At 42.7% G+C, this 12,358-nt stretch overlaps 1 protein-coding gene across 1 annotated transcript in view; it reads left to right on the top strand.

Annotated features, from left to right (window-relative positions):
- Positions 1–12,358, top strand: part of LOC105492550 (transmembrane protein 163) — a 259,890-nt gene that overhangs the window by 156,412 nt on the left and 91,120 nt on the right. The window contains exons 3-4 of the mRNA XM_011759761.3: positions 6,509–6,552; positions 7,931–8,022. Coding sequence (XP_011758063.2) covers positions 6,509–6,552; positions 7,931–8,022 — 136 coding nt within the window. The remainder of the gene's footprint in view (positions 1–6,508; positions 6,553–7,930; positions 8,023–12,358) is intronic.

The following is a 12,358-nucleotide window of genomic DNA, read 5'->3' as shown; positions in this document are numbered from 1 at the left end:
ATTTAGCTTTGCCCTAACAATGGGTTGCCTGGGTCCTGTCCATTTTCCAGCTGTCTTTATATTTGATTTTGAATTTCCAGCTGATATGCTTTCTGGCCTGGTGTGTGACTTAAAGAAGGTCTGGTCTTTTAACCAGACTTGTATAAATATTTATTTAAGACTTCTGTTGTGTGTGTGCTTCTGGGAGAGTAGCTGTTATTACCCCTTTGACACATAAATGAAAGTAGTGTGTGTGACACGCAGCATCCCGGGAGGCAGGAGGTCCCTCAGACTGGGAGTGACATTCTGCTCATGCTCTACGTGCTGGCTTTCTTGGTCCGCCACTGCACTTCCATGAACTTTTTGGGCCATTAACGAACCACTCATGTAGGTGATTTGACCTAGAAAGATGGATTCAGAAACTGAAATGTAATAAAGACACATATGGTCATGTGCTGCCCTGTTAGAGCATTTGTGAACTCACAGTGCAGCCTAGTCTCCGATGTGCATCACAGATATGGTTTCTCTTACTCCATTTTAGACCTCTGGTGATATTTTTGTGAGTTGGATCTTTTTCCACAAATAGATTTCTTTTTCTGATTTAAATGATACGGTGGTTGTAGAAAATGTAAAAAGTAAATCTCAGGACCCCCAAATGACTAATCTAAAGGGAAAAGTCAAGCTGGGCACAGTCTGGCAAACCTGCCTCACATTTTATTCCTAAATAAGATAGCTACAAAGATCGAGAAGCTACATACCTCCCTCACAATTTGCCCACAAGGATATTCTTTGTGGACACAAGACAGACCTCAAGCCCTCCCTCAGTTCACCTGAGACAGATGTATATCCAATTGCTTCCTCTGCCCTGTTGTTTTCACCAAGCTGGGCGAAGGCATAAGTGATGTTCCTCTACCTTCCGCTCACGTAGAAACTGTGTATTCGGTGAAAGGCTAATCAAAGACTTTTAAAAATACAGCCATTTGTCTGTTTTCTACCTGTGACCTGGAAGCCCCCTCCCCACCTCGAGTTGTCCTGCCTTTCCAGACAGAACCAATGTATATCCTACACATATTGATTGATGCCTCATGTCTCCCTAAAATGGATAAAACCAAGCTGTGCCTGGACCACCTTGGGCACCTGTGGTCAGGTCCTCCTGAGGCTGTGTCACGGGCACGTCCTTAACATTGGTAAAATAAACTTTCTAAATTGATGATCTCTGTCTCAGATACTTTTGGGTTCACAGTAGAAAGGAAAGAAACCCACTCAAATATTCCCACTCTTCAAAGATTAACCACTGTTACCATTTGAGGGAATTTTTTTCTGGTTGTTTTCAATGCAACCTGTAAAGCTAGCTGTTGTAGCACATACTTCATCTTGTATCTTGCCCGAATTCTCTCTCATAACTCTCCTGCTTCCTTTGGCTTTAGCCAAAATGACCTCAGACCTCAGCCAAGTTTTCCACCTCAGAGTGTTTTACTGCCTCTTCTTCTCTGGCAGGTTCTTGCCCAGGTAACAAAAACAGCATAGTTCACTCCCCCATCTCCTTAAGTCTTTACATACATGTCCCCTTGTCAGTGAAGCGTCTTCTGATCTTCCCATTCAGTTTGCACCTGTGTTGGCTAGAACTCCCCCTGTTCCAGACCCATCCTTTCCTGTGGCACCCAGTGCAGGACCCAACATACAACCTGTCTATTATCAATGCCATTGTTCTTTCTAATATGCTAATAGAAACATTAAGCAGTAGTAATTTTTCTAAAAAATATTTTGAGACAGGATCTCCCTCTGTTGCCTAGGCTGGCTTACAGTGGTGTGATCTTGGCTCATTGCAACCTCCACCTCCTGGGCTCAAGCAATCCTCCCACCTCAGCCTCCTAAGTAGCTGGGGCTAGAGGTATCTGCTACCACGCTCAGCTAATTTTATAATTTTTTGTAGAAATGAGGTTTCACTCTATTGCCCAGTCTGGTCTCAAACTCCTGGCCTCAAGCGATCCTCCTGCCTTGGCCTCCCAAAGTGCTGGGATTATAGGTGTGAGCCATCACTCCAAGCCAGCAACAGTACTCTTTGCAAAGGCTTTAAAATATCTACCTATAGCCTATTCTTTGAATAAATCATACCTCAATCATCACCCTACTATGGAACATTTAGTTACATCTAATGTTTTGCTGTTATAAATCACATGAACCTATTATGAACCTTTTGTGCTTAAAGTATTTTTCCATTTCTTATGCATTAAAATACATTCTTGAGCATGGGATTACTGGGTCAACATATCTTGTATTAAGACTCATATGGCTGAAAGTGATAGAAACTCAACTCAAACTGGCTTAAGCAAATCAAAGGAAATGGTTGGCTAATGTATTTGAGAAGTAGAGGGATAGAACAGTCAGGACTGATTTAAAAGGTTCAGTCTGTCTTCGGGAGTCTGATCTGTGTTTTAGTATCTACTTTCTTCTTGTGTTGGCTTCATTCTCAGGCAGTCTCCTCCCACTTGTGTCAAAATCACCACCTGTAGCTCCTGTGTTCATCCTCCTATCTCTAAAATCTCCTCGAAGGAAGACATCCCCTTTCCAATATTTTCAGCAAAAAGCTTGGCACAGGTTCTCATCGGCTCAAATTGAATTGTGCCATTTTCGAATCATTAACTCTGGACATGGGACAAGTTAATGGGATATACTAGCATGGGAATAGCATCATCCCACCCAAATCACTTATTTTGAGGGTTGGGCAGGTGCCATTCCCAGAGGAGAATCAGGATGCTCTTATGGGATGGGGACTGCATGCTGGGCTGGCTCCAAATGACACATCTTCATTTTACCTATGAACATTTTAGGGACTCTGTGTCTTAAAATAAATTAATAAAAAGAAAAAGCCAGCAGAGAAAGAGATAGGAGCCCAGTTGTATCCTAAGCATGCATTTTTTTGGATGTGTAACTGCTGCCTAATCAGATAGCAGTGTGTTTCTACTCTGACCACATGGGGCCAAGAGCAGCCTTCACAGGAGAGCTCTGTCCCACAGCTGCCTGGTTGCCCATCTCTTTGTGGATGTGTTGCCAGTTTGCAACATAATTGTCGGAGTTCAGAAGGGCCCTTGTTTCTTGTCCACTGTTGAATAAGCACCTGCCTTGAAGGCACTGCAGCCTTTGTTGGCCCTGTGGTGGCTTTCTACTACACTCAGCACATGTGCATGGAGCTCCAGGTGCCTCTACCATGTAATCTCTCCCTTGTAATCATCCTGGCTCAGGCCTGCCTCCAAGCCAACCTCATTCTTAGCATGAGGGAAGTTGGAAACTTCCTGGTGAAAGCCCCATGGAAGTTGGGGGGTGGGATGCTGTGTAAACGATTCTGACCCTTCCATTGAGTTTGTTCTTATCTCAAAATTGGGATGTGTCACGGTGAGTTATGAGACAAATAAAATGAAGTTATTACTTGACACTCTTCAGAAATTGCTGAAAGGCCATCTGAACTCTTTCATTCGGATCCGTGCTAATTACTATTGGCTGTTATTTAGTAGGAAGAGCTGGGGAGTTGGTCACATAAAGGAAGCTGTCAGAGCTAAGGCTGTGTGGAGGGCCCTTCAAAGTAGTCTGAATTCCCCATGCAATTTTTGGCATTTCTCCCTTTCCATCTCATCAAGAAAATTAGATGGAGCCAATTTATAAGTAAATAACACATCTGTTAAGGACTCTAGGTTAACTTGCAGCCGTCTTGCTCATATTTTCCGTGGTGCAGACGGGATAGAGAGTACTAATATTCCACTTGTGCTCTAGGTCATCCATTCTGTGGCAGGCTTAATTCTCACAAGTGGATCTTTCCCACATAATTTTGAGAGTGTTGGAAATCATGGACACAACACTCCAGTTGAGTTGGGGACACCCCACCTACCATTTAGTGGCCATCTCCTTTGTTTGATTCCAGATTCCTGAGACAAGATTTCTTGTCTTTCTCAATATAGTCAAGTGAATGTCCACTTGAAATCTGTTTTGAAGCCATGGTTCACTGCTGGTGAGACAGGTGCTCTTCTGCCATAGCGAGTCACGGGGAGTGCTTTTCTAGCTGTTCCTTTTCCGTGGTGCTCAGCCCCAGGAGTGCAGGTGGAGACAGACTGGGAGCCCGGTGGCAGCTCTTCTCTCTCTTTTCTTTTTTTTTTTTTTTTTTTGTGAGGTGGGGTCTCACTCTGTCACCAGGTTGGAGTGTGGTAGCATGATCTCGGCTCACCGCAACCTCCGCCTCCCAGGTTCAAGTGATTCTCCTGCCTCAGCCTCCTGAGTAGCTGAGACTGCAGGTGCGCACCACCACACCTGACTTAATTTTTTGTATATTTTTTAGTAGAGATGGGGTTTCTTCACGTTGGCCAGTATGGTCTCGATCTCTTGACCTCGTGATCCACCCGCCTTGGCCGCCCAAAGTGCTGGGATTCCAGGCATAAGCCACTGAGCCTTCTTTTCTCTGTTGTAGATCTGGAGCATCTGTGCACGATGTTAGTTGGAATTAAAAAGGTTTCCACTGCTGATAAAGAAGCAACCCACAAAAAGCACACAGCTAAGATATTCTAAAAACAGGTTGTAAAGGGAAAGAAAAGATATCCTCCTTGACTTATTTCTGTGAAATTTTGTTACGCTTAGTTAACAGTTATGGAGCATGTGCTGCGAGCCAAGCTGTGTTTTATAGGCCGCCTCGGTGCTCGCAGCAGTCCCGCCAGCGATCAGCTGCCTTTTTTTTGCACATGTCAGCATGGCTGGTGAATTGATGTTCTCCGGAAAGGGCCGGTGCCCCTTTACAGCACCATACCTGTGTGTCCTGTGAAAACTCCAGTTGGTCACCATGCACAGCTGGCTCTGCCCTTCTCCCTGTGCCAGGAAGAGCAACAGCAGGGCCTCCTGGAGGAGCTCATGTCAAAAACAAAGGTGGTTGCAGATTTAATGGGTTGTATTCCGCCTCACATAGTTTGAGCACCTGAATATGGCTGAGTTTCAGGAAGGGCCTGGAAACGCTTGGACACCAGTGGTTCACTCTCCCCGGTGCTGTGGCTTTCCCATGCTTGCCTTCCTGCTCCTCAGTCTTTATGGCAAACAGTGGCTGATGGCAACTCCAGCATTTACAAGTTGCTGTTCTAACCACATAGATTGACCAACTAGACTCTCTGTCTCAAGTCCTAAATCACAGAAAATGAACTCTGTTTGGTTCATAGTGGATCAGGAGCCCTCCTTACAGCTGGAGGGCACAAGGCACAACACGTTGTCTGAGGACTGTCCCTGGACCTTGTGGAGAGGACAAGGAGCAGGTCCTAGAGAAGGGACATTGTGATGAGCTGATGGAAGTCCATGTAGGCGCTGGCCTCTGTGCCTCCCACCCACACCTCCTACTGCGCCAGTGACCACTTGCAGAACGTAGGCCTGGGAACAAGTCACTGCCAGCTTTGCTGACCCTTAGTGTAGGGCTTTAGTCTTGGTTGGAGGTGCATGTATGCTTGTTAAATATGACTTTCTTCTGGAGATCTGCCTTTGTTATGTCAAATCGAGACGTCTTTGAAGCTGTCATTGCTTTAGCACAAAACAGAATTAGGCAAAAGTGCTACCCAGTTGACGTTCTCCAATTTAAAAATATGGATCAAGGCCGGGCGTGGTGGCTCACACCTGTAATCCCAGCACTTTGGGAGGCTGAGGCGGTTAGATCACCTGAGGTCAGGAGTTCGAAACTAGCGTGGCCAACATGGCAAAACCCTGTCTCTACTAAAAATACAAAAAATAGCTGGGTGTGGTGGTGGATGCCTGTAGTCCCAGCTACTCGGAAGGCTGAGGCGGGAGAATCACTTGAACCAGGGAGGCGGAGGTTGCAGTGAGCCGAGATAGCACCTCTGCACTCTAGCCTGAGTGACAGAGCAAGACTGTCTCAAAACAAAAAAAACAAAACAAAAAAAAAACAAAGTGTGTTGTAATTATAATTGTGGCATTGACATTTGTAGACATCTCTATTTGTAGACATCTGTTGTTTAAGATCATTTGTCACTCTTTTCTAAACAACTGTTATTGGTGTCTACATTGGATTTTAAACTCTGGTGCCCACAGATTTTTTTTTCATCTATCTTAGCAGTGGTGTATGCCTTAGACACACCACCTTATTATGGGAACAGTTTGGGTGGTTGGAGTTTTACTTTGCACCACCTTATTATGGGAACAGTTTGGGTGGTTGGAGTTTTACTTTGAAAGTTTGATATAGTTCCCAGTTGCTAAATTCTCAAAGTATCAGAAGTCATTTGACTGACAGCTGTTTAAGCCAATTGGATTTGGAAATTGGCCCTCAGGTGTTTCAGAACACTGTGAGGGGAAGTTGTTGCAGGTGGAGTCTGGGAATCTTTTCAGTTCACGCCTCATTTTTTAAAAATTCTTAGATTTTACACGTACAGTTAATTTTTAGTTTTATTCTCTTGGAATTTCCCCACTGATGTTTAAAAGGCCATGTAATGTATTAATATACTCAAAAATGAGAGAGGTTTTAAAATATTCTGAATAATATTTTCTTTCTTTTTAGCTGTCTCCGTTATGAGGTACAGCGCCTCTGCTTTTGGGTTTGCAGTAAGTAACCTGAAATGTACTTTCATCAAGTTTTGCACGTTTTTTCATAAGCCCATAAACCTCACCCTGAGCCCTCAAATGAGGGTGGTTAGCCTATGAGAGCTTAGCATGAGAAACATACTTTATGGAAACCCACTTCTATTAAAAAATGAACATTTAACAGAATTATACTGCAATGAGGACTGTATAATTCTCAAGCACAGACGGGGAGGAACCACATTTCCCACAATGTGCTTGGGTGAGAGGATGTTTTGGGCATTTTAGCCCTTTTTTTGCCTTCCAGGTTGTATGTGGACCTGGTACACACTGGAGCAAAGCATTTGCTGGTGTAGGCAGAGGTTTGCGAGTTAAGATCAGGGCTACTTGTGCTAGGATGAGTCAGTCTGTAGCCAGCTAAGGGTAACCTGGCGTCCCAGCCGGCCTCCTGATGGAAGCTAGTTGGAGAAAGCGGGTCTCTGCTTCACAGGCTAGGTCTGTTGAGAAATTGGGTGAAGTTTCCCCAGGCCCCTTGGAGAGGATGCTAGTGCTCGTGATCTTCCAGCTGAGAAGTGTGGTGTGGTGCAGTGACCCATAAAGAGAGCTCTCCTCAGCACCCCCGCCAAGTAGCTTTGGGGTCTCCTGTACCGGAGGGTCGGTATGCCTGTTCCCAAACCCACTTCTGCCCTTTGTTGTGAGAACTTGCTATTGTAGGTACATTGCAGATTCTTTTCAGAATCTTATGAAAGATGTGGACCATCCAGGAAAAAGGCACACCACCACACACACGCACCCAGACATACCACATATATACACATGCACACACACAGTGCGTACACGTCCCCAGAAACAAACACGCACATATGTTTTTCTCTCATTCTCCCTAGCTTTCTTGTGCATGCATACTCTCTCATTCAAACAGAAGCATTGAGTTTTGTATGCAACTGTAAAGTGCTGGCAGACTTATCACAGGTCCTGGTGACCCCCACCCTCACCCCTGGACCCCAGGTAGCATAGTCCCATTGAGAGTCAGAAATAGAATTCTCACTCGAATCTCTTATCTGGGATGTGCAGGAAACTACTGCAATTATCTTGACTGTCATGGGGAAACCAATTCCGTGTGTTTTGAAACAGTGAACTCCCCACCTTCTGCCCTATGTCTGCAGAGTGCTGGGAGCCAGGCATCCTGGGAGCAGAGCCCCCCACATGGCACGCTGGGTCTCCGAGCTCCAGACGCCCCAGGCATGAGGGCAGTACGTGGCTGCGTCGTAATGATGGGAGGCCTCTTTGATCAGAGTTTACTCGTGCAGATATTTTGAGTCACAGCACAGTTGTCCTGTGTCTTCACATTTGTGTGCTATTAACTCTGGAAAGCCTCTAATGCCATGTCTCCTTCTCCTAGTTTGATGCCATCCTGGACGTCCTGTCGTCGGTGATTGTCCTGTGGCGTTACAGCAACGCGGCCGCTGTGCACTCTGCTCATAGAGAGTACATGTAAGTGGATTCTTGTCTTTCTTCAGGCTGCAGAATCTGTGCAGATGAAGGCTACGGAATGAGGCCCTCAACACAGCTTGCCCTGCAGCTTTTGTCCCAGTGATGAGAAGAAGGTCCCCAGGCTGCTTCTGAAAGTGACTAGTGCAATGCCAGTCATGTGATAGGGTCCTCTTGGGATGGTCAGAGAGAGAGGATGTACCTTTATGATTTTCTGTTCTCAGATTTTGAGACTATTTTGTTTGCTGGTGTATCCATCTGCTCATCCATCCATCCATCCATCCATCCTTTTGCTTTTTCTTATTGGAATCTTTGTTCTCTTGCATTTTTATGTTGTTTTTCTTCTAAGTAAGAGGAATTCTCCACTGTCATTTACAGAAGAAATCTTAAGGGCATTCTAAATTACTCTATTTGCCTTCTGCCCCCCTCTGTATTAGGGGATGTTGCTTGCCCCAGTCTTCACATCCCATGGGTGAAGGTTTTGACTTTGAAGGACTTATGTTTGTGACTCTAAAACATATGTCTTTTCCAACTTCCATCTCTTTATATCATTTGTAAACGCCAGGGTAACAAGAAACACAGGTTCTGTAATCAGATTTGCTAGCCCTGTGATTATGGAAGCCAGTAACTGCTCTGTGCTTCATTCCCTCATCTGGAAAAGCAAGAAAATGACAATGCCTCCTTTGTAGGATGATTGCGATGAGTACACACACACACACACAGACACAGACACACACATTTTTATGCATATCCCTATACACTAATATGTGCATATATATGTGCATGTAGTTATATGTATATATGTGCATGTATACGTGCATGTGTAGGTATCAGAGCAAGTTTTCTCTGTCTCTGCAGCTTTTGGACAGTTAAACACAGGTGAGTAAATGTCCCTTTCTGTGGTTTGTGGTGGCACCCAGATGGAAAGTACTCTTGAGGCTGGGTGCGGTGGCTCACACCTGTAATTCCAGCACTTTGGGAGGCTGAGGCAGGTGGATCACTTGAGGCCAGGAGTTCAAGACCAGCCTGACCAACATGGTGAAACCCCATCTCTACAAAAATATACAAAAATTAGCTGCGCATGATGCTGTGTGCCTGTAGCTCACCTACTCGGGAGGCTGAGGTAGAATAATTGATTGAACCCAGGACTTGGAGGCTGTAGTGAGCCAAGATCGGTGCCACTGCACTGCAACCTAGGCGATAGAGCGAGACTTTGTCTCCAACAAGAAAGTACTCTTGAATGGGATGTTAGGCCATATTCCAACATGCAAGTGTTGCAGTACCTCTTTGAGGCCAAGAGACAGTAACATATCTGAGACTGAATATGCCAGATGGAAAACTTTTAAAAGATGACACCATAACTGACTCACTAATGAGAGCAAATTTTAATTCATGTCATCGTTAGCTTTGGTTAGTGTACAAAAACTTATTTTAAATGTTAAATGTCTATTTTAATGGGCATTAGTTTTTTTTAACAAATGGAAGTATCAAACTTGTGATATCACACATGATATCATTTAGGATAAAATTAATTTTTAGAAGTGAATTTGTGGTTGAAAAAAATACTAGAAAATAGTAGTAAATTGACTTTTAAAAATTTCAAATGATGGTTGAGTGTCTCTAATCTGAAAATCCAAAATTTGAAATACTCCCAAATTCAAAACTTTTTAAGCACCAACCTGATGTCACAAGTAGAAAATTCTACACCTGACCTCATGTGACTGGTCACAGTCAAAACTTTGTTTCGTGCACAAAATTACTTAAAATGTTGTCTAAGATTACCTTCAGGCTGTGTGTATAAGGTATATATGAAACATAAATGAATTTCATGTTTAGATTTGGGTTCCATCCTCAATATATCTTATTATGTATATGCAGCCGTCCCAAAATCCAAAAAAAATCTGAAACTTGAAACCCTTCTGGTCCTAAGCACTTTGGATAAAGGATGCTTGACCTGTACCGTGATGACCAACCTTGACTTAACACTGGTCTAGCCAAAGGAGCAACTAATGCACTCAACCCAAGCTGTTCTGGGTATTTGAGGAGCTCAGAAGTCTAGAGAGTGTAATGTAGAGAGATACTCGGATTTCAGGAGCTAGCCACTGTCTTGTCAGAGGAACACGTCATCTTTGGTTCTATAGCTGCACTGTCCAATATGGTTGCCACTAGTGCAATATGTTAGCACTTGATATGTGGCTTGTCTGAACTGAGATGTGTTGTAAGTATAAAATACACACTAGATTCTAAAGACTTAATGAGAAAAAGTATTTATTAATAGTTAAAAAATATTCATTATGTTTCGATATTTAGAATATTTTGGATATATTGGTTAAACTTAAAGTTTTTTTGCTTTAGCTTCTTAAAATGTCTTTTAGAAATTTAAAATTACACATGTGGCTTATATTTGTATTGGGCAGTGCCCTCAAAGGAGAAAGTTTTTCCCGCTGTTTTTTCTTTTTTATTGCAGAGCTAATAATACATAATTTGATTTGCAATTCCAGAAAGAATTGAATTGAGTTTTCCAATTTCATTATTCTAATTTGCTTTTTAATCTGATTTCCTTTCTGCTGAAATGAGTTTCATACATATTAGAAAGCCACGAATAATTGTGGCTTTTCTATATTGTTAGGATCTGTGTGAATGTTTGTTAGGTCTGGAGGTTTTCCAAGATCAAAATTGATGAGAAATGTCTTTGCTTTCACTGTTTTTAATAATCCCCGAACAGCTACTGTTCTTTAAAATCATATATCACTTCCCAAAAGGCAAAAACTCACAGAGGAGTTGCTTTGATTAATTCCCAGGTGATTGTTCACGTGACAATGCCAGTGCATTCACTTGGAGATTCCTCATCTAGGGATTTAAGTGATACTCACAGTCCTCTGTATTGTTGGCTTTGGTTTAAAGTTTCAATCCCTGGCTTACCCCATGTAAGTTTAAAATTAATGAAATCACTGCCAGCTGAGAAGCTGATATTTGCATATTAATGAGCATAAATGAGTTAGAAAAGCCATTGGTTTTCAGTTAGTTGCTGGAGAGTAATATTAGAGGAAATTGGAAAATATGCAACTGGCCCTTAGCTAATTCCCTTTATTTTTTTGAATTGGACCCAAAACCTTGGGATGAATCTTGAGCTTGAATTACTGAGGCAAAGCAACTCAAAACCTTCCTTAGCCTTGCCACCTGGTGACTGTGCATCCTAATTGTGGATATGATGGGGTATTTCATACTCAGGGAAAGAGAGTTTGGCTTCAGCACCACCAGAGTGTAGCTAGCCCTAATAGTTTTTGTTTTGCATTTTAAAAAATTGTATTATTATAAGTCTTTATTTTTATTTTATATCGTTAAAACATATAACATAAAATGCATTAGCCTAATCATTTTTAAGTATATGGTTCAGTAGTGTTAAGTATATTTCACGTTGTTTTGAAACAGATCCTCAGAACTTGTCTCATTCTGCAAAATTGAAACTCTACCCATTGAACTCCCCATTTTTCCCTGCCCCCTAGTCGCTAGCAATCACCATTGTACTTTCTATTTCTATGAATTTGACTACTTTAGATATCTCATATAAATGAAATTATACAGTATTTGTCTTTTTCGTGACTGGCTGATTTCACTTAGCATAATGTCCTCAAGGATCATCCATCTTTTGTAGCATGTGACACAATTTCCTTCCTTTTAAAGGCTGAATAATCCTTTTAATTTATTTTGTTTATTTTTTCGAGACTGAGTCTTGCTCTGTTGCCCAGGCTGGAGTGCAGTGGTGTGATCTTGGCTCACTGCAACCTTAGCCTCCCAGGTTCAGGCAATTCTCCTACCTCAGCCTCCGGAGTAGCTGGGACTACATGCATGCACCACAAAACCTGGCTAATTTTTGTTTTTTTTGTAGAGATGGAATTTTGCCATGTTGGCCAGGCTGGTTTTGAACTCCTGGCCTCAGTGATCTGCCTCCCTTGACCTCCCAAAGTGCTGATATTACAGGTGTGAGCTACTGTGCCCTGCCTAAAGGCTGAATAATATTCTGTTGTAAATATATGCCGCATTTTGTTTATCCATTCATCCATTTGGCCATTGTGAATGATGCTGCTATGAATGTGAGTGTTCAGATATCTCTTTGGGACCTGCTTCCAATTCATTAGGATAAATACCCAGAAGTGGGATTGCTGGATCCTATGGCAGTTCCCTTTTAAAATTTTTGAGGAACCTCTATACTATTTTCCGTAGTTGTTATGTCATTTTATAATTCTACCAACTAGTTTTTTTTAAGTTCCAAGTTTGGTTACTTTCCTGTGGTAGGAAATAAAGGTATGGAGAAGATAGACCATCAGGTTTACACATG

Source organism: Macaca nemestrina, chromosome 11, assembly GCF_043159975.1.
Source record: "Macaca nemestrina isolate mMacNem1 chromosome 11, mMacNem.hap1, whole genome shotgun sequence".
Classification (NCBI taxonomy): domain Eukaryota; kingdom Metazoa; phylum Chordata; class Mammalia; order Primates; family Cercopithecidae; genus Macaca; species Macaca nemestrina.
Note: the sequence above shows the minus strand (reverse complement) of the source record. Positions and strands in the feature narration are given on the sequence as shown.